The 21058-nt window shown below is 45.8% G+C and overlaps 1 protein-coding gene across 1 annotated transcript; it reads right to left on the bottom strand.

Moving 5' to 3' along the window:
* Nucleotides 1–2320: 2320 nt before the first annotated feature.
* On the bottom strand, nt 2321–19605 carry DCAF10 (DDB1 and CUL4 associated factor 10). Its single transcript, XM_077345534.1, has 7 exons — nt 19100–19605; nt 10517–10630; nt 7954–8151; nt 7104–7306; nt 6687–6797; nt 4872–5017; nt 2321–3691 (listed from the first exon to the last, which is right to left on the bottom strand). The coding sequence occupies exons 1-7, from the start codon at nt 19441–19443 to the stop codon at nt 3323–3325; spliced, it is 1485 nt and encodes a 494-aa protein (XP_077201649.1). The 5' UTR covers nt 19444–19605; the 3' UTR covers nt 2321–3322.
* Nucleotides 19606–21058: the final 1453 nt, after the last annotated feature.

The following is a 21058-nucleotide window of genomic DNA, read 5'->3' as shown; positions in this document are numbered from 1 at the left end:
GTGGGGGAGATTCCACCTTGAGCTCCCCAACCCCACCTTTCTTTGGGTGAAATGGGGGAAGGGGGCACAAAAAGGGAAGGGGAGCAAGACCTATACACACTGTGGCTCTTAAAACAGTTGTGTGTGGTTTTCGGAACTGTGTCTCTTGCTTTTTTTGTGTGATGGCTTTGAGAAATCAAATTTGGACTTGTATACTTAACTGACTGTTGTAAACTCTGCAAAGGATGTTATTGGGTTGTTTTAATTCTTATGATGGTTTTAATGCCTGTATGCTATTTGAAACTTTTTGCAAGCCGTTATAGGTCGGCAATGCCGGGAATGGCAGGGTAAAAATTGAAAGTATAAATAATGTCCCAGACACTTACATCCTTAACATTTTGAGGAGCCCTGAACTAGTGCAACTAAAGTAACATTCCCCCAGATTAGTGCAACTTTCCAAATCCAAAGGGCAGAGACAGTTTCCCTTTGGCTGGATAGTCAACAGGATCAAGCTAGTCTTGTCTCCTGCAGCAGGACTAAGAGAGAGCCAGCTTGGAATAATGGTTAGGAGCATCAACTTCTAACCTGGCGAGCCAGGTTTGATTCCGCAGTCCCCCACATCCATCCAGCTGGGTGACCTTGGGCAAGTCAAAGCCCTGATAGTGCTATTCTGACCGAACAGTAATATCAGGGCTCTCTCAGCCTCACCTCCCTCACAGGGTGTCTGTTGTGGGGAGAGGAAAGGGAAGGGTAAGTAATGGGAATTGTGGTCTATAAACAACCAGAGAACTGCAGTCTGGCCACCCCTGCACTGGACACTTCCGTTTGGCACTGGAAATAATGCTAGGAAAAGCTGAAGGCAACAGGAAAAGAGGACAGCCCAACATGGGAAGGATTGACTCAACCAAGAAAGCCACGACCCTTGGTCACCTTTGACTTACGGCAGCCCCAGCAAGGGGCTTTCAAGACAAGGGGAAGCTGACCCTACTTAGCTTCTGAGACGGGACTATATACTATCTAGCTGCCCTCTAATACAGGAAATATCACCGTCATTTCAGTCTCTGCCTAATTTCAGCCCTGTCGCAGAGCAGCTAAGAATTAGCTTGTATTTTCAGTGGCCTTTACACAACCACCAGAGGAGTATTCAGGCCCCAATCACCCGAAGGCAGAGATCCCCAAAATCAGAAAGAGGATGATGAAAGAAGCAAGTTACACAGAGCTGCTGCTTTGAGAGGCAAGATGTTCTGTCAAAACCACTTGCAAACATCTTATTAACTAGATTTAACACATTTCCAAGGGCCGTCTCCCTACCAAATTACTCCCCACCTGGGCTTGAACGCCCAAAACCTCACCCTTCAACCCCCTCTCCCTTCCCTCTTCTGGTCCTCAAGCCATGGCATCACTCGTTTTCATGTTTCGTCACCAGAAAAATAAAATGCACAGTGGATCTTTCATGTTCCAAACAGGTAGTCATCAGACGGCGTCCAGTCAGGTGGGCCAGGCAAGATGTTCTCAGAATGGAACCTGTCTGCACATGTGCGCACTGATGCACCATCATGGAACAGAGTGCACAATCTAACCTGGTTCTCCAGATTACAGGCCACGGCTCTTAACCATTAGGCCACCTCACTCTCCTTCACAGCAATCCTTCATTAATTTCTTCCAGACCAGACTGGCCAAGGATTCTGCTTTTTTTAGGGGGCATCATCTGGGCATGGAATTGGGGGAATGAGCAGGTAGTTGTGAACATCCTGCATTCTGTATGGGTTGGACTAGATGAGCCTGGAGGTGCCTCCCAACCCTATGATTCAATCATTCTTCATAGTGTGGGGCTCCTTTTGGCCCACCAGCTCTTCATGTTGGTATCCTTCATGCCTTCTGGTTTTTCTAAAATTTAGCTGCACCATATCTGAGAGTGTGACAAGATGGAGCACGCTCACCATAATACTTCCACCTGTTGGTGAATGCCTGTTTGTTTTTTTGCCAAACTTGTTTATGACTGCTCAGTGTTCACTTTTATCCATTTTTAATTTCCCCTCTTTGTTTACTTCCAGTAGGTGTCTGCAATTGGATAAAAGTAGAAGTTACTGAAAGTTTCCAGACAGGCCAACTGGGTTCCTAAGACTGGGGGCACCTGCCAGAATAGTACCTCTCTTCAACACAACCACCCCTGTGGGAGACACTCCCAGGGCTCAGATTGGTAAATCTCAACATCTGAAGGGCTGGGCCCTCTTGTCCAAAGGGAGGGGGTAAAATTGTGTGATTTTGCAAGACGCAGCAAAGACAACCGGCTAACCTTAGGAACACAGCACAAAGAAAAAGAACCAAGTGAACGTTCACCGGAGGTCTTCAAAGGTTTTATTCAACCTCAACCTTTCACAACGTCAAGACCCGTCAGAAGGCTCTGGGCACAATCTGGCAGGAAGTTCTACCATGCAAACGTCATTTATATCAATGGGAAGTGTGCCAAGAATTCTTGCTCCCCTCCTTGCCTTGATTTAAATGAGGTTGGTGCAATGGGTTGCATCCTCAGAATTTCAGGTACAAAGAGTTAGCAACAAAATACTTCCTTCTAGGCTCTAGAAGGTGCTATTTTACAGGACTCGTGAAGACAAAATATTAAGCTATTCACCTTGATAAACTTTCTTCTTCTACTGAACCCGGAAAAGGCAGCTGTGCTTCCTGTCCGGGTTTTAGAGGAGGGGGGGAGTAGAGAGCGAGAGCAATAAGTCATGTGTAATTTTTAAAAACACACCGGCCAACAGATTGAACTACAGCAAAACAATACAGAAAAGGTAGCGTCAGTGTTCACAGAGAAAGTTATGCGCTCGCTGGCGGTGGCTAGTCTAGTGTGTAAGAGAAAAAGTTCGCCTTTACCTAGAAAGAGTAAAGGGGGGGGGGGGAATAAAACCATGGTAAAATCCAGGGAAACAGAAGAGGCCAAGGGGCTGAAGTCCGACTCCTTTGTGGCAAGGGGGCAAATGCAATTTTAGCTGAGCGTTTCCCTCCTCCGCTCAAGCCCATCGGTCACTCGCGCCGAAAAACAAGATCTGTGGCAAGGGCTGCATCCAAAACAACGGGACCAGGAAGGGCAGAGACGAAGACAGCCCAGAAACTCGGACGTGCCATTACAGAATCGACGGACAGGCACAGCCTCCCAGGGCTGGACCAAGCTGGAGTCACCGTTAAGTCCAGAGATCAGAGAAACTCTGAATTCGTCCAAGATTTACCGGATTTCCATTTTTTTTTCTTTTTAAAAGAACACTCCAACTAAACTGAAGTTATTTTAAAAAAACAACAACTCCAAAACATTGGATGTTCCTTTCAAGGCGGGGGGGAAGGCCTAGAACTTTGGCTGATATAAAGAAACGAGACCGCTAAGGCACCCGGAGGCGATCTGACAGTGCGTCGGGGAGAACTTGGTGGTCAGGACCACGTCTTTGTGAGAGTAGAGCGAGCGGATCTCTTGCAAGGGGGCCGCTTCCTTGGGCAAGCAGTCAACCAGTTCGCTGCACTGGGTGTCGAAGCCCAGCAGACGGATCCCGTAACCGTGCGGGGAGGAGATCATCCGGCCGTCGGGGCTGAAACAGAGTTCCTTGATGTAACCCCGGCCGACGTTGGCTTCCTCGATGCAATGAGTCAATCGGAGGGAGCAGCGAGGGGAGACGGGCCGCACAGGTGTCCCTTCCTGGAATTCATAGACGCAGGTCCACTACAGCGAGGGGAGAAACGGACACGGAATTAATCTGGCTCCAAGGCTCATTCCCCCACATGCACAAACCAAGACGACTGGCTTACTTCATTATTGCTCCACTTTCTTCCCCAATGGGAATTAAGAATAGCCGACATCGTCTCTTCTCCTTGCAAGTTAACGCTAGTGTCAGAATCTCCCTGGAATTTCTGACATGTATCACGCTTGTCCTGTGATGCCGCTCAGATGCCTGCTTTTGACACCTCAAGGTTGCATCCTGTTGTTTGGTTTATAACCGCTAGCTTCTCACAGCAATTCCCTACCTCTCCTTTCCTTCCCGCCTCTCCCCTGCGCTCTCTTCAATTCCCCTCTGTTTTAAGGTTATCTGGAGTGTTTCCCAAGGGAGGGAGGAAGATGTGTTCTACTGTTTTATATATACAGCTCAGGGGCCAAGAGCCTCAGTTCTGTCTATGCATTTGTACCGGATGTCTTCATCATTCCTTAATAAAGAAACTTTCTTATACAGAAGTTTGGAAAACTGATTGGAAAACTGAGCACTGACAACTATGCTTAGGAGTGTGTAAAGGGCCCAAAAATCACCCAACAAGCTTTCATGGCAGAGCGGAGATCCGAACCAGATCCCAGCTCACCATTCCAATGGCTAGACCACGCCAACAGCTAGAAGGCGATAAGAACTGATTGGCTGGATCACAGTAAGGTCCAGCATCCCATTTCCAGAAATGGCTAGACACAATGCCTTGAGCCCTTTCTAGATGGTCTGCTGTGTGCCTGTGGAAATCAGTACGTGTAGAGGGGGAGTAGAACAAGTGTGATGAACTCCACACAATTGCTGGAATGTGGACAGGGCACCTACATGTGGACAAAACATGTTTGGGAACATCTGAAAAAGCAACGTTTCTGACGGTGGAGAGACGGCCTACCTACAAGTGCTTTTGTTCACGCACTGACATTGTTGTGTACACAGCCTGAAGAGGACTCTGCAGAAGCTTACGGGGAGAGAAGCCAAAAGCTCTCTGTTGCTGTCTGACCCCAGAGCCTGGTTCTCAAGAGGTATATTGCCAATGAATATGGAAGTGTCCCTTGTCTCGGCTAGACCTTAAGAGCACAAAGAGCTTAAGTTTTTCTTCCAGTTATGCATACATCTCTCCCGCCAACTCATATTCCCCCCCCCCAACTTTACCTCCTGGTCATCTGTGTTACTTGAGCACCGAAGAAGCGTTGCCCATCCTTTGGGATGGAGCTGCAGGGACGTAATGCAGTTCCCCCGGTCCCTCTCACCGGGAACTTCTGGGGTTAAAACCTCAAGGCTGTTGCGTGGCGATCCACCTGGGAGGGGACAGAAAGTATTTTGAAAGCTACCCCCTCTCTTCATTCCTCAAGCACCTTTTCTGCCTAGGAAAGGAACACACAGACCACAAGCACGGCGGCAGCGAACGGCTTTATGGCATGCTCAGAGAAGTCATCTTGTCACCAGCACTATAAATAGAGCAGGGGGGAACAACCTTGGATATCATCTCCCTTCCTTTGGGGAGGCACTGTTACAAAAACATTGTTGTCGTGTGTGCAATATGTGATATGTAAACACCACCTGGGCTTCCTCTATACGAATAACCCCCCTCTCCCCACCTGAAAACCAAGCTGCTCTTAAATGTTTTGCCTACACAGCTGGCACAACTGATGTTTTTAACTATTATAACACTGTATATGAATATGCTTTTTTGTATTACTTATGTAACAATGCTGGAAGCCACCCCGATGCTGGGAGGGATGGGGTACGAATGGAAGAATGATTGAATGAGCACCACCAGCAGGTCCTTGCGAAAAGCAGCAAAGAGAGCTGCACAGACGCTCACTACTCAGTAGGTGGACTCTTGGAGACCCCGAAGGACCCTGACCCAAGGGTTAAAGATCCGTGTCCCAAAGCCACTTGATCAAACATTTTCTCCCTGCTCTTGCTAAATGGAGCAAAACTATCCCATCCTGCCAACTTCCCTCAAACAGAAAAGCTAATTTCCACAGAGCTGGCATCTGCCATTCAGTTAACAGGGTAAGCGTTGTCCATTCGCTGCGTATTATTTGACTGCAATTACATAAGGTCACACGTCCCCCAAAGCCAACAACGTCATGGGTAGGTAGCGGCTTAACTTGTGATGAATTCCAGTCCTGAGTCAGTTGGCGAGGTCAGAAGAGAGACTTTGTTGTTGTTGTTATGTGCGAAGTTGTGTCCGACCCATCGCGACCCCATGGACAATGATCCTCCAGGCCTTCCTGTCCTCTACCATTCCCCGGAGTCCATTTAAGTTTGCAAAGAGAGACTTATCTGTCCTTTAACCCTGCAGAAGTCAGAGGCAAATCTGGCCGCACTGCATGCCTCCTGCGTTAATGGTAGGCATCCCCAAACTTGGCTTTTAAAATTGTTGCAATGGTTTATTCCCATTTCAATTCCATTAAAAAAAGAAAGGATTTCTCACTGACCCTGGAGCCAAGTGTTCTGGTATAGAAGTCAAACAGAAGAACCATTTAATTTAATTAATTATAAAAATGAAGTCTTGCAGCATCTCAAGGCCTAATCTGAGTCTTCCTGAGTCACAGCATAGTCCCTTCACATTTACAGACGCAGCCAACCTTCTTCAAAGGTAGACTACATTTTCTGCGCCAATCCCTACCTCCAGCAAGCTAATAGTTAAAAAAATGTATGTATGATCTAAACACAGCAACAGAAACTAACCACGAATGGCTTAAGAACGACAACGAGTGCACAGAAAAGAGGCAGGGAACTACAGCGTTGAAGATCCATGCGTGGCTTATTCACCATGGATTTCGTAGTTACCAAGGGAGGAGTCTGCTCATAGGAACTGATTTGTAAAGAAACTTAAAATCAAGCAGCAAGACCAGGTGACCCTTCCCTGGCGCTAAATCAGAAGTGTGTTACTGGGTCACCATCCTCCACGCACATCCCTCACACACCCAATGGGTTTCCACTGTCTTAACGCACCTTCTCGCTGGGTGGCTCGTACCAGGTGCTTCTCTGACAGCGGGCTTAAGTCACTCTGTTGACAGGGAGATCCAGCACTTCTTGGCCCAGAAGAGGTGGAAGATGCCAGATCTGAGAAGGAGGGGAAAAGGAGCACCACGTGAAACCAAGGGAGGGGAAACTACAGCACTACAGCTAAGGGAAGCTAAGGGAAGGGAACAATGGCTGTAATATGCTTCCAGGATTCCAGCAACTGCTCACACAGACTCTTAAAAGGGAAATTTCATGAACGCCCGCACCCCACCAAATTTTGCATAGTTCAGATTTTTGTAGATTCCTGGTCGCTTTGGGAGGCTGTTTAATCAACCTCATGATATGCTGCGCCACTCCTCTGCCTTAGCTGTTTCTGGCCGAGTAAAGCAGGAAAGACAAACTCACCTGAACTGGATGTAGTTCTCCTGGCTCTCAAAATGGGATAGCTGACCACCTCTAAAGATTTGGTTAAGTCAAGGTCGTGCAGGATCAGGAGATAGCCGGAAGAGGTCGAGATCAGCATTTTGGAACAGTCCGGCGTCAACCTCATCCGCATGAGAAATCGGGTGTGAAAGAACTTCTTGTGAGGACAGCCGTCTTCAGTGCACCTGGAAGAAAGAGACAGGGTCAGATTGCCTCCTGTGTCACCTGGATAGTTTTTGGAACTCTAGTCCTCAACCTTCTATTCAGGAGTACTTTCCATTTTGCAAGCGCTCTTCTCATCCCCCTTCTTTGCTCTCTGTTCAAGGAGATGCTGCTTCTACACCAGCAACTGGCCTACTAGGTATCTCAATGTTGGTATTGGGGATAGATCACTAGGGGCAGGTGCAAGAGCAGCTTTACCCGGGAGCAGCTTCTACACCCCCCACCAAAGGCATCCCCTTACCTTACACAGAAGAAGAAGAGTTGGTTTTTATACCCTGGTTCTCACTGCCTGAAGATGCTTACAGTCGTCTTCCCTTCCTCTCCCCACAACAGACACCTTGTGAGGTAGGTGGGGCTGGGAGAGCTCTGAGAGAGACTGCTCTGGAGAACAGCTCTAACAGGGCTGTGACGAGCCCAAGGTCACCCAGCAGGCTGCATATGGAGGAGCAGGGAATCCAACCCAGCTTGCCATATTAGAAGCTGCCACTCTTAACCATTATGCCAAGCTGGCTCTCCAGGTGTAGGATGTTCATAGAACAGACACAATTTAGACTACTTCCACATTCTGTTTTAAGGAACGACACGATGTCCCAGTGCCAAGTTCCCTTACCTATCAGTTTCCCAAATGATAACATTTCCATCGAACCCCGAAGTTACAAGCAGCCTTGTGTTCGTATCGTATTCGATGTTCTTGACCCAGCTGGTGTGACCGTGCAAGGTGCACACTTTGGCATCTAGCTTCCTCAGATCCCAGAGAGCGATTGTAGTGTCATCAGAGCACGTGGCAAACAGTCTGTTATCGAGAAACCTGCAAACGGACAAGGGACAAGGAGACAAGCAGTTTCGTCTCTCAAAGTTCACAAAGATCGTTGGCCGGATGAAATCTGGGACAGCAGAAACAAATGCAAATGAGAAAGGGCAAGAAAGTACTTCCAAAGCGTTCTTGAACTAAGAGACAGGGAGAAAGCAAGAACGAGTGCTGTTGTTTAGCTATATTCCACTTTTGGGAAAATACTGCTTTTGAAAATGGCAATCCGTGATAATGTGATACAATAAATTAACAAAACATCAGGACGAAAAAAAAAAAAGATTCAGCAACCACTGACAAATTAGGATGCATCAAAGGCAAACAGTTGATCAGAGTCACTTTAACCGAGGGCAATTGGCAGGAGTTGAAAGTGTAGCTTTGAATCAGGCATGGTTAAGAGGAAAAGCAAAAACAACCAAAGGGCATAGAGAGTGGGGGAAAAAATCACCTGGTGCCTCAGAAACAACCCAGGTGGCACCAAGCAGACCGGGGGGGGGGGGGGAGTAGGGGCTGCTCCAAAGATTCAGCTCCATAGCTGAAAAGGCCCTACCCTCTGGTCACCTTTTGTGCGAATTCCACTGGCAGAGATCTCCAGAGAAAAACCTCTGGCCTCTTAGTGAATATACAGGTCCTTTAGACCAGGGGTAGTCAACCTGTGGTCCTCCAGATGTTCATGGACTACAAACGCTGCAGGGGCTCATGGGAATTGTAGTCCATGGACATCTGGAGGACCACAGGTTGACTACCCCTGCTTTAGACTGCTGGACTCGAGTTGTGCATTTGAGAGCAGTGAGTTAAGAATCATGAATTAGAGTCCCATAGATGCCCACGCACACTTCCACATCCAGACTGGCTTCGGAAGCCTCTTAATGTAGTCTGGTCTGCAAGCTTTGAAGACATCCACATGTTTATATTCCAACAAACCATATGAACAAGTAAGCGCCCCTGCCTGACTTGAGACCCTTACTATTATTGAATAACCAATGTCCTTTTGATGATCCAGCAGCAGAACCTACAAGCAGTTGTGGCAACCTCTCGGCCTCCACCACCCCAACTGCAACGAGAGCAGGATTGTTCAGATAAAGCACCCAGATAGCTTCAAACACTCACAAAAGCACCCTTTGCTGGTTTTAAGGATTCAATCCTGCTTTTGAAACATAAATGAAACAAACCTACATCATGTAAGACAGCCCCAAAAGCATTTTTTGCTCCAGGCCTTATTTTGTATGGGTTTAGTTTTGTGTATGGCCCCTGAATTCCTGCTTTAGCCTTCTGACCAACTCCTTCTCCTTTGTGCATGGTTAAAAACCAGCCATTCGTTTGCCCCAAGTGACAGCAGTTCCCCCAGACAATCTCTAGATCCAAAGCCAAAAAAAAAAAAAAAACCCAAACAAACCCCAGAATACTTAAGTGGCTTCAGAAATGAAGACTGGAGTATTGTCATCTCAAAGAATTTATTTGGAAAGGTATCACGATACAAGAGTGTTAGAATACATACACACATACTCCCTGGACACAGCACAACTCCCTCCAAAAACTCAACCATCTTGAGGGCAGATCATTTTGGTGTGAGTGGAATCAAAGCTGCACTCAAGAGAGGGATGCAAAAGTTAATGGGAAGAACTGGTATTTCATGACATGTGACTGCTCCCAGACAAAGCTATCAGGCTTTGTCAAACACCAAAGTCACACCAAGAACTGGAATGCAGAAAAAAGGTCATACAGATGGGTGGGTTCAATATTTCTTAGCTCCTGCTGAATTTTATGGCTACAGAAGCAGAGACTTACAGAAATCTTACCTTCCCTGCCCCAAGACTACATCTCCAGATCTTGCCAGACATTTTGGGGTTGCTATCCAACAATAGAGTATTGATCAAGGTCTCCTGCCTGTTATGCATTATTATGAGAATGTAACATTGATGGGCTTATGGCCTCTTCTCCAACACACTGCAGGAACGTGTAACATGACTGTTAAGTCCATCAGAATAGATCTAGGAATGGTCAGGAATTCTATGATGAGATTGCTGTAGTTTCTGGAGATGCCTAAAGCTGCCTTTATCATTTCCAAATAGCTCCAGGAATTACCAATAGTTCTACGGTAAGAACTTCCTGTAACTTGATGGGGGCTAATTGTTCTTTTTAATTTTTCTTCCAGGATGCTGCCTCTACCACCGACCTCCCACTGGTAAGGGGTAACTTAGAAATCCCGAAATGGCAGCCAGAATCCCATGATGTAGTCCTGCAATATCTTAGTTGGCACTATTTTGGAAGGGGGACTTATGCAAATGTCCTCTCACATCAAAGCTAGGAGTCAAAATGTATGATGATCTTTCAGGCACTGGTTTTTGTGTGCTGGCAGACTCACCTGATATTGTTTACACAGTCCTCATGAGCATCTGAGAGTGTTTTGATGTGCTTTGAAGATATGGGATCAAAAAGCAGGACTTCTGTTTGCTCACAAGCAACAGTCAGCACTGACCTAAACAGGGATGTAAGGAGAAAGAAAAGGAAAAACTCCTGAGCAATATGGGACATTTATATACTTCATATGTTAAAGCCTGAAGTTAGTTTGTGGCTCAAACCAACGGAACAATGAGAATCGTTTCAAAGGCCAAATTGCGCCGTAACAGAATAATGGATTTTGCTACCACAAGTCATTCATTACCTCTCATTTGTTTCAATGAGATGGAACAGGAGCTAGATCTGGGAGAGGTGCGTTTGAATCCCCACTCTGCCATGCAAACTTCCTGATCGCCCTTGAGCCATTCACACACTGCAAGCCTCACCAACCGGAAAGGGCTGTTGTGAGGATAACATGGAGAAAGGGAGAATGTTGGAAGCCACCCTGTGTCCCCACTGGGAAGAAAGGCGGCACATGAATGACATAAATAAACAACTCCACATTCACTGTAGTCTGAAGAACACTGAATGGGAAGATTCCAGTGGGTAGCTGTGTTGGTCTGAAGTAGCACCAAAGCCCAAAGCCAGGAATTAATTTAAGGATGTAACTGTCTGCCTGTTCTTCTGGAGGAAACAAATAGGAATCCACAGACTGGGTGTTGTCCTTACAAATGGCAACTCTTCAACCCTCGCACTGGTCTCCACTAGAAGGGCCATAATCTAGAGTCAAGAGCACCAGCACAGCATGATGGCTTTCAAACTTTGAATACTTTCTACATCAAGTACCATAGCCAAGGAACATTTTCTTTCCAGATGTGCCAGGACACAGGAGTAGATTGGGGGGGGGGGCTTTCTAGGGGACAATCTTTGCACACGAGGGACAGTGATGTGAATAAGTCCAAGAATCACAGAGTTGGAAGGGGCCAACCCCCTAGTCCAACCCCCTGCTCAGTGCAGGATCGGCCTAAGGCATTTGTTCTCAACTTGGGGGTCAGGACCCCTTTGGGGATCGAAAGACCCTTTCACAGGGGTCACGGGAGGGCAAGCAGCTTTGCTGGGGGAGGGCGCCATCCACACAACAGCCTTGCGGGGCAGATTGAGTGTTCATCTGTCTGGAGCAGCGGAAAAGAGCAAAATCAGCATGATGGGATAAGAGGCAGAACTGAACTGAGAAACCCCGGAAAAAAAACCAATTTATATACAATCATGAACAATGGATCTTCAAGCCATTGGCCAGTTTCGGTTTAATTTCTATGAAAGAACCCTTGAATAATTTTATGGTTGGGGGTCACCACAAGATGAGGAACTGTATTAAAGGCTCGCTACATTAGGAAGGTTGAGAACCACTGGCTTAAGGCATCCAGGGTATCTGTCCAGCCGCTGCTTAAAGACTGTCAGTGAGGGGGAGCTCAACACCTCCTTAGGCAGTGGATTCTACTTCTGAAATACTCTGACCATGAAATCCCCCCCCCCCCGATATCTAGCCAATTTTGTTCTCCACATAGTTTAAAGCTCATTACTGCAAGTCCTGCCCTCTGATGCCAACAGGAACATTTCCCTGCCCTCCTCTATATGACAACACACAGAATGTCCTAGTTATACATTAAAAGTCAATAATAGCTGACAAGCTGTATTTCAAGGCTGCTCTTCCATCACTGCTGCATTCTTTATAAGCTGTTAATAAGCTCCTGAGGAACATCTCAGGTTCCAAGGCACATAAGCCAGCATGGAAAGTGATCTATGAAGGCAAACAGTTTGAAAATAACTGCACAAGAATTATTTATTTATTTATTAGTTTTATATACCGCCGCTCCCCAGCATGTCTTGCGGCGGTTTACATACTAAAATATTAAAAATGCAATAAAACAAAAATGCAACAAAACAATTTTAGCCTAGCTGGTAGCTTTCATCCTGGCCAACAATCCTGAAACTGCTGTACAATTCAGGGGTAGTCAAACTGCGGCCCTCCAGATGTCCATGGACTACAATTCCCAGGAGCCCCCTGCCAGCGTTCGCTGGCAGGGGGCTCCTGGGAATTGTAGTCCATGGACATCTGGAGGGCCGCAGTTTGACTACCCCTGATGTACATTATAGTCACGGCATTTTCAATTAATGAATGTCATGCTTGCATAACCCACCCATTTCCACATGAGAGCCATGCCAGCCCTCACTATGAACACAAGCTCTAAATGTGTAGCTCCTGAGGGCCTTCCCTATTCACAAAGGCAAATCTTCATGTCATCATGCAGGAGGAATGCAGATGCTGCACGCACACATCCTCCCCAAATATGATTCAGGTGAGCACTAATCTGTCAGCCTATTCACCCCAGCACTTCATTCATAACCAAGTGATTATCTAATATGCATAGCTGCAAACAGATCCAGACAAAGAACATTCTAAGAGACTGAATATCTGCACAGCCAACAGCCATTGGGCTAGGAAACTTTTCTCAGTGGGTTCAGGCAACCAAACAAGATGACTGTCTACATGGACCTCACAGATAGCCAAATCAAACAGTTTACATAAATGGAAGCAGAAGACCCAGACACTCTATTCTCTCTGCTAAAACAAGATCAGGAACTGATCTGGGTTCAGACCATGAAATGTTCATAGAAAATCAGAAAACACTAAATGGTTAATAGTGCCAAAATCCACTGTTAACGATCTCCCTGAAGAGTTTATGATCATGTAAAGAACAGATGTGCATTATTAAGCTCAAGTGAACGGGAACCAGAAGAACTAGGAGTTGAAATCAGAGATATTATCAGGGAAGAATGTACAAAGCCTATTCCCATAGACAAAAGAAATGAAAAGCTTCCAGGGATGACCAATGTCACTCTTTAAACTGCTAAAGATAGACAAGAAGTAAAAGAAAAGGCACCAAAAATAGAATCAAGTCCCAATGCAGTGATCCAGTGACTTGCACACTGAGACATAAGGGCAAGGAAAAAAATATTGCTACTAGGATTCCAGTTCATACAAGTGTGAGTTTATTCCGAAGAAATTATTTAAACCTGTCTCTGCAGTCAGTGGATGGCTGCAGACAAGTTCTCTCAGTAATGTGGTTGCCTTGATCTCATTAGGATACCTTAAGGAAAAAAAACTGAAAACTGCATTGGTGAGACAAAGGCCAGGAAAGTTGTGATGATGATTTTTTTTCTTTGACGCCGCAGGCATCGCGAACTAAATAAAGCCGTAAGGGCTTAGGGGGAGGAGTTAGGGTGGGCTCTGTCTGGGATGAGGAAGGGTGCCGATTGGCCCCTTCCTCCGGACAGACCATTGCCGGTGGCCTGATGCGGTGAGAGGCGCAAAGCGCCTCTCGCCGCGTCAGGCCGCCATGTCCCGCGTGCCAGCGGCCTGCTGACTCGCCAGCCGCAAGAACATTATCTAGCGCCCACTGTATTGTAAGTACAGCGGGCTTGATTACTAGTTAAAAAAATTATTATTATATGATAGAAAAGAAAAAGATTATAAGAAATAGAACAGGCATCACACATCTTTTAACTTATCACTCGGTAAATAACATTAGGTCATTATTTTACTTCACCACTAACCAGTTTAAATCTCATCAACTCAAATCATTAGATCCTTTTTTTATAATAGATTTACTCAGATCTATTGTTATAATCTTCAAATCTACAGATTAGCCAAACATTTTTTTCTTTTCCCTAAAGAAAAAAAAATCAACAGAACATTTCCGCTGTATCATAGAAATATGTATTAAATTTTCTCCAACCAAAATAATAAACTTAAACATTTCAGCCAATTCTAACTTAACTAACTATTCTACTATCTACTATTTACTATATTTAACCGCTCCTAGTGGAGCGGATTAAATAATTTGTTAAGGGCCCCGAGGGCAGGCCCTGTCCGTGATGAGGAAGGGTGCCGATAGGCCACTTTCCCGTGACTGATTGGGCCCTCCGATTGTCAGTCCGGCGGCAAGGGACCAATTGCGAGCCGCACGCAGCACGGCTCGCGATTGGTCTCTTGCCACCGGATTGACTAATCGGGAGGTGTTTCGCGCCAGCCGATCCGCCCCCCTTCCTACTTGCCCGCCGCCGCCATTACCTGCCTCGGACCCGACAGGGCCGGTGGCGGCCTCGCCTCGCCTCCAGTGCCAACACAGGCCCAGATAGGCCAAGCCGCAGGGGGGGGGGGGGCTAGGACAAGCCGGATCTGGCTCACGCGCTGCCCCACGCCCGCGCCACCCCGGAGACTCCCGAACGCCTCTAGCGCCCGCTGCATTCAGAGTGCAGCGGGCTTATTTACTAATACATATATAATTCTCACAACCATTGTCACATATCTAAACAACATGCCATGTTTATTTTCCATTTCATTATCTCTCAAAGTTGACCAGATATTATTTTCTTTTTGCTTCTTTCTTCCGAGGACAATTAGATCTATTTATATTTCACATAAAAAATTTGTAACCCTTATTCAGGTCTCAGCAGAGATAGTCCCTTTTTCTTTTCCACTCGTCATTTTTTCAAGCTAGGGTTTGTTGCCAATTATCATGTGATAGTTCATAAAATCATAGAGCTCAAAGGGATCCCAGGGTCATCTAGTCCAACCTCCTGCAGAAAGCAGAAATTCACAACTACTTCCCCACCTGTAGTTACCCCAATTCCATGGCCAGATGTTTTATATCCTTCAATGAATCCTCTTGCTTTGGGGACTGAGTTCAGCCTGAATCTCCGATCTTGGCATGTAAAAATGACTCCTAACTTGTCCCATGGAAACATAACCTGTTTCTATTTGAGTTATCTCTCAGGAAGGCATATTTTTTTCTTTCCTATAAAATTCTTTGTGGGACTTCCTTTAAAATTATCACTTCCTTATCATCAATCTTACGCTTCATCTTGGAATATAGTTTTGGATTATATCTCTAGTAGGTTTCTTCACAAAGTAGACCAGAGTATCCTTTGGAGCTTTCTTCATTATTGCATATCTGGAGTTCTCTCTGTAGACAGAATCCACTTCCATTTGCATATCTTCTTCCAGAAGTTTAAGAAGTATTGCAAGCGCATTAACTACCCTTTGTCTTATGTATTCTTCCCTTTATCAAAAATATTTCTCAGTCCTAAGAGCCAAGTTATCCAAATTTGATTCAATTTGTATGCCCATCGTTCGTTGTAGTGTTAGGTTTTTCACTTTAACCAATTGGATCTCCTCTGAAAAATTATATTTATATAGAGTTCTCAAATTTTAATATTTTCTTTCATTTAAGATTGCATGATTTTAAAGGATTCTTCTCAACACTGGAGATTGTTTATTAATTGAAGACCGGTATCCAATTTGCATGGTCTCTGACCCAGTTTCTTGTCCATTTGTATCAAGAGTTTCTGAAAATACTCCATACTTGGATTTACAGATGTTTGATAAATCTTAGCTGTCTTTTTAGGTGACTCTCCCCCCCCCCCACACACACACACCACTTGTAATATTTTCAACGGGCCACTATATGGTAGTATTGTATCACAAGTGAATTTAGCTCAGTGGCAGTCTGCCAAAAAATTAAATTTATCTTGTATTTACATTCCATGGTAACTTTTCCCAGAGTAATTTTCACGGTCTCTGACTTAAAAATGTTTTACTGTATATAAACTGCATTAAAGAGGCTAATTATCCATATCTTTTAGTTTTTTAGCAAAAGACAACATCCTTTTTTTGGCTTCATATACAAAAGGAAAAAAAGTGGTCTTCTCTGGCTTTTCATTGCTTTTTCAAAGAGAAATTGCTGCATTAACTGTCAGTCTCAGTGTATGATTCCAACTGGAGGTGGGGGATAATTTCAAACTCCTTTTAAATGTCTCTTCTCTGAAGGAAGAAGGGAAATAACTGCATTTCTGTGTCTTGCCAGTAAGCAAACTCTTCCTGGGCTCAGAGAACATGTCCATCACTCCCATCGTCTTTCTGGCAGCAGGAACTTCTCTTGGCAGCAAAGACTTCTTGTGCAAGCAAAGTGGAAGAAGCACTCTCTGTTTTCCCACTCACCAGGAAAATTAAACAGCTGGAGACCCTTGAGGTATTGAGTTTTCTAGCTGTGCCAGCCAGAGACACGTGGAATTGCGTCCCTCATCACGAGAATATACCACCTCATTCTTCGAGAGTAGCAAGGGCAGTGCTACAAAAGTTTTGTTGGGAAACGTTACCGCATCCATCCTACAGCCCTGATCTTGCCTCTTCAGATTTTTTTGTGTGTGTGCTCCAAACTCAGAGAACATTTAAAAGGAACACAATTTGAGTATAAATCAGAGTGCATTATTCTTCAGGGAATGGTTGGTGAGATGGAAACACCGCCTTCAAAAGTGTATAGACTAGATGGAGGGCATGTTGGGAAACAATAGCGTCACAATTTGATATTTTGTTTAATGAAGGTTTTTATGATTTTGTAGCAATACTTTTTGACTTAACCTTGGATTAGAAAAAAAGAACAAGAGATCTCTTCCAAGAGACCAAAGAAATTAGGCATGCTCAGAGGACACATTAATTGCACAAGATGGAAAAAGAACAGATGGGAACAATATACTGAAGAATTATACAGAAGAGATTAAAGGAGGCCAGATTCTTTCTAGGAATAATCTTTTGAAGACCCTACAGTTTTAGAAGGTGAAGTGAAAGCTGCACTGAGGGCAAGTAGGAGAAACTAAACTCAAGAAATAGATGGAATATCAATAGAGCTATTCCAAATCACAGAAACTGAATCCTTCAAAAATTAACAAGAATGAGCTAACAAATATGAAAAACACTAGAAAATAATTCTACTAAGGATAGATGAGGGGGGATTATCTGGCACATAAAACTTTACCTGATTCAGATCTAAACCTGCAAAATGCGTTATGGAAATCCACAGGAGTTGCAAGTGTGTTTTTCTTATGGCAAAATACAACCATCTCACCACGTTTTGAGCATCAACATTTCTTCATTGGGGAATCCAATGTGGTCACTAGTAGAGGCTAATGCAAAAGAGGCACATTCAAATCTTTCCCCAAAGAACTGTTGATAATGGGGCCAATTTTATCATGCAGTCATGTGAAATACTGTTGTGTCTTTTTTTTTAAGTGACACACGGACACACAGGATATAACTACAGAGTAGTAAGGCACTGCATGATTGCGTTTTATCTTTGCTGTTCAATCCAAATGTTTTTATTATACTTTGCAATTTGCCTGTTGATTGAGAGAATCGTTCTTATTATATTTGTAATCCAACACAAATCCCAGTGTGACAGACTTCAAATGCAGATAATAACAATAATATCAACTTGTCAAGTTGACAGTACTCAGTTGCTTCTGAGGCATAAAACACACGGGCCTCAAATTACAGGAAGTATCTTGTGCTATAATATATCAAGTTATAAAACGAACAGGAGAGAGCCTCCACCTTCATAGCAGGTGTTCTTGTACACTTCTTAAATTTTAAGGTATTTTAGCCCACTTCCCAAAGGATTCAAGGCATGTTACAAGGATTAAAAAAATATAAGATAAAATCAGGCAGGCAATTAAGATTTACATATAGAACACACATTAAAACAGCATCAGAGAACTGGAAACATTACTAATTATTGAAAGGCCCATCTATTTAATTTGGTTTTTGGCTGCCATTGAAATACTAGCAATGTGGAGACCTTTTTGACCTGCTGGCTGGGGGACATGAAGAACAGGTTTTTAAACCCCACTTTTCTCTACCTTAAGGAGTCTCAAAGCAGCAAAGCACCTTCCCTTCCTCTCTCCACAACAGGTACTTTGTTTGGTAGGTGGGGATGAGAGAATTTGGACAAAATTGTGACTAGCCCAAGGTCACCCAGCAGACTTCGTATGGAGGTTCTGCTCCTAGATCAGATACAAACACAGGATGTAGCACATCACCCCAAGCATCAGAGAAGCATTTTGCCTGGGCAAGCATTCTTGCAGACTGACCTCTACAGTGCCCTGCCAGCAATGCACTCCTGCACTGACACAGACATACAGCCTCTTCAACAATCTTTAAAGTGCCTGGGCAAATGGAGGGAAAGAGACAACTAAGTAATAAGTTTCCACCTACGCTCCGCCATAATTGCTCTCCAGGGTCTCAAGGAGAGGTCTTTCCCATCACTTACTACTTCTTCCTTTTACCCGGCCCTTTCACACCTGCAGATCCTAAATTCATGCAGCTGCCTGATCGATCGGATCATCGATCCCTCAAGATTCTGTATTGTCTACTCTGAACCGCAGCAGCTACTCCAGGATCCCGCACAGCAGTCTTTCCCAACGCGCACTGTCTACTTCTTAACTTGGGGCGACACAACTATAGCTGGGAACTGAACCTCAGGCCTTTTCTAGGGAGCCTGGGAGAGAGAAAAGGACGCGTCTGAAAGAGATCGACTATTCGTGCAGAGGGCCGGGGACGCCGCACACCTTGGATAAGGTGCGCTTGCAGCTGGATTTTCCTGTGCGCACCAGGAAGACCCGCTTCGGAAGCGGGTGCAGAAAGCGCGCCGGCAGGCTCCCCGGGGAGGCCAGCCCCTTCCCCAGCCCCTCCCGCCTCCTTCCCCGTCCTCACCCGCCGGGCGAGTACTCCAGGTTGAAGACGGCGCCGTGCGTGCGGGTGATGGGCGACACCGAGTCGACGGGCTGGATGGCGCCGTAGAGGCCGGTCATGGCCCGGAACGTGTCCCGGGCCGGCTCCACGAAGCAGCCGCCCCGCCCCAACCGCCGCCCGCGCAGCCACGAGAACAAGCCGCCCCCGGGCACCGAGACCGGCGCGGCGGCGGCAGCAGCAGCAGCGGCGGAGGCCGGCTTGGGGGACGGCGGGGGCGACGGCGGAGACGGCGGCGGGGTCACTCGGTACGTGTCGTGCGGCGGCGGCCGCTCCTGGGCGGCGACCCAGCGCCCCTTCCAGCTCATGCCGATTCTGGCGGCGAGAGCGGCGGCGGCGGCAGCATCCCCCTCACGCACCCTTCAGGCGCCGCCGCTTCCCGCCCCCTCCCCAACTTCCGGTGCGGGGTGCAGCTGCCAAACAACGCCGGCTGAGGAGCGCGCGGACCTGCGCCTGCATAGGCCGCGCGGCGCCACAAGCCACGCCCCCTCCGGTGAGGCGCAGCCAACCCGGGAAGGGCCGTTGAGGGAGGCCAGCGAAGGGAGCTCGGGGAACCAAAGTGTCTTAAGTCGGGGTGGCCGAACGGGGGCCCCAGCTGGCAGGGGATCATGGGAATTGTAGTCCATAGCCATTTTAAGAGCCCCCCCCCCCGCCTAAAGAAAGGCTGTTTACTTGGAAGTAAACCCAGTCCTTCCCAAAGAACCCAGCCTTTGTGGGTGTAGAAATAAATCCAGAGCAAGCACCCCTGACTGATTTTACCATGGCAACTGGCCAGAATTATTTCAGGCATGGCACTTGAGTCGACTAAACATCGTCATTAGGCTGCAGTTGTTGGATATCAATTTGGAAAGTTAAATTATCAACTTATGAATGTAACTTCGTTGCATGTACATGCCTGTTGCTACCTGTCCTGAGCCAGCCCAAAGGACGGGCTATAAAAATAAAATTTAGTATATTTGTGGGATATCTTCATGCCATCCGCGACCCCTCGATTTCCCACCTAAGTCTGAGTGAAACTCTGATTCATCTGTCCCCAGGTGCATTTTTGTTGGGATTTTAGTACTGTTTTAAATAGGCTGTTTAAATTGCATATGGTTTTATCTTGTATGGAGTTTTGTGAGCCACCCTGAGATTTTTGCTAGAAATAAAAAATATAACAGTAATAATAATGATGCCGTTTACTAATTTTCTCGTATACCTGTACACTGATTCCTATTTCACTGTCTGAGGAAGCATGCATGCACATGAAAGCTCGTCAACCTTTGTGGGTCTTAAAGGTGCCATTGGGCTCAAACCTTGTTCAGAACTTCACTAGTTCGACTTTGCAAGAACAAGAAAGGATAGCAAAATCTGGGGAATGTTCCTTACTAAAGATGGGGGGGGGGGGGATTAAAGCCCAGATTAGCACCAGACAGGTAATTGTGAAACTATTGCAGCAAACAGATGACCACTGATACCCTTTGTGGTGGTTTCCAAGCATTGGAAGCTTTCAGAGATGGTTTACTATTGTCTGCCACCTCTGGCACTTCTTGGAGGTTGTTGTTTAGCTTCCAAGATCTGACAAATTTAAACTAGTCAGGCCACCATTACCCTTAAAGACCAATAAAAGTTATTCTGGCAAGCTTTAGTGGATTACAGCCCACTTCCGTGAATTTATTTAGTCGTGAATTTATTTAGTTGTCTGACGGCTCGGGCATAAAAACTTGTGTTAGAATAGAATTCTGCGAGCTGTTAGGTGTAATTTTGCCCAAAGAAGGGGTACAGACACAAGTACCAAGGTTGCCTATAGCTATCTCATTCCTTTTCAGAACAAACCTAAATGACACATTACAGGGTGCAAGCCTTTGACTTCTCCAGAACTCTTCATCAAACTTGATGCGCATTTCACCGTTTTTTAAAATGTTGGAAACTGCTCCGAGCCAA

Source organism: Paroedura picta, chromosome 7 (genome assembly GCF_049243985.1).
Source record: "Paroedura picta isolate Pp20150507F chromosome 7, Ppicta_v3.0, whole genome shotgun sequence".
Classification (NCBI taxonomy): Eukaryota; Metazoa; Chordata; class Lepidosauria; order Squamata; family Gekkonidae; genus Paroedura; species Paroedura picta.
Note: the sequence above shows the minus strand (reverse complement) of the source record. Positions and strands in the feature narration are given on the sequence as shown.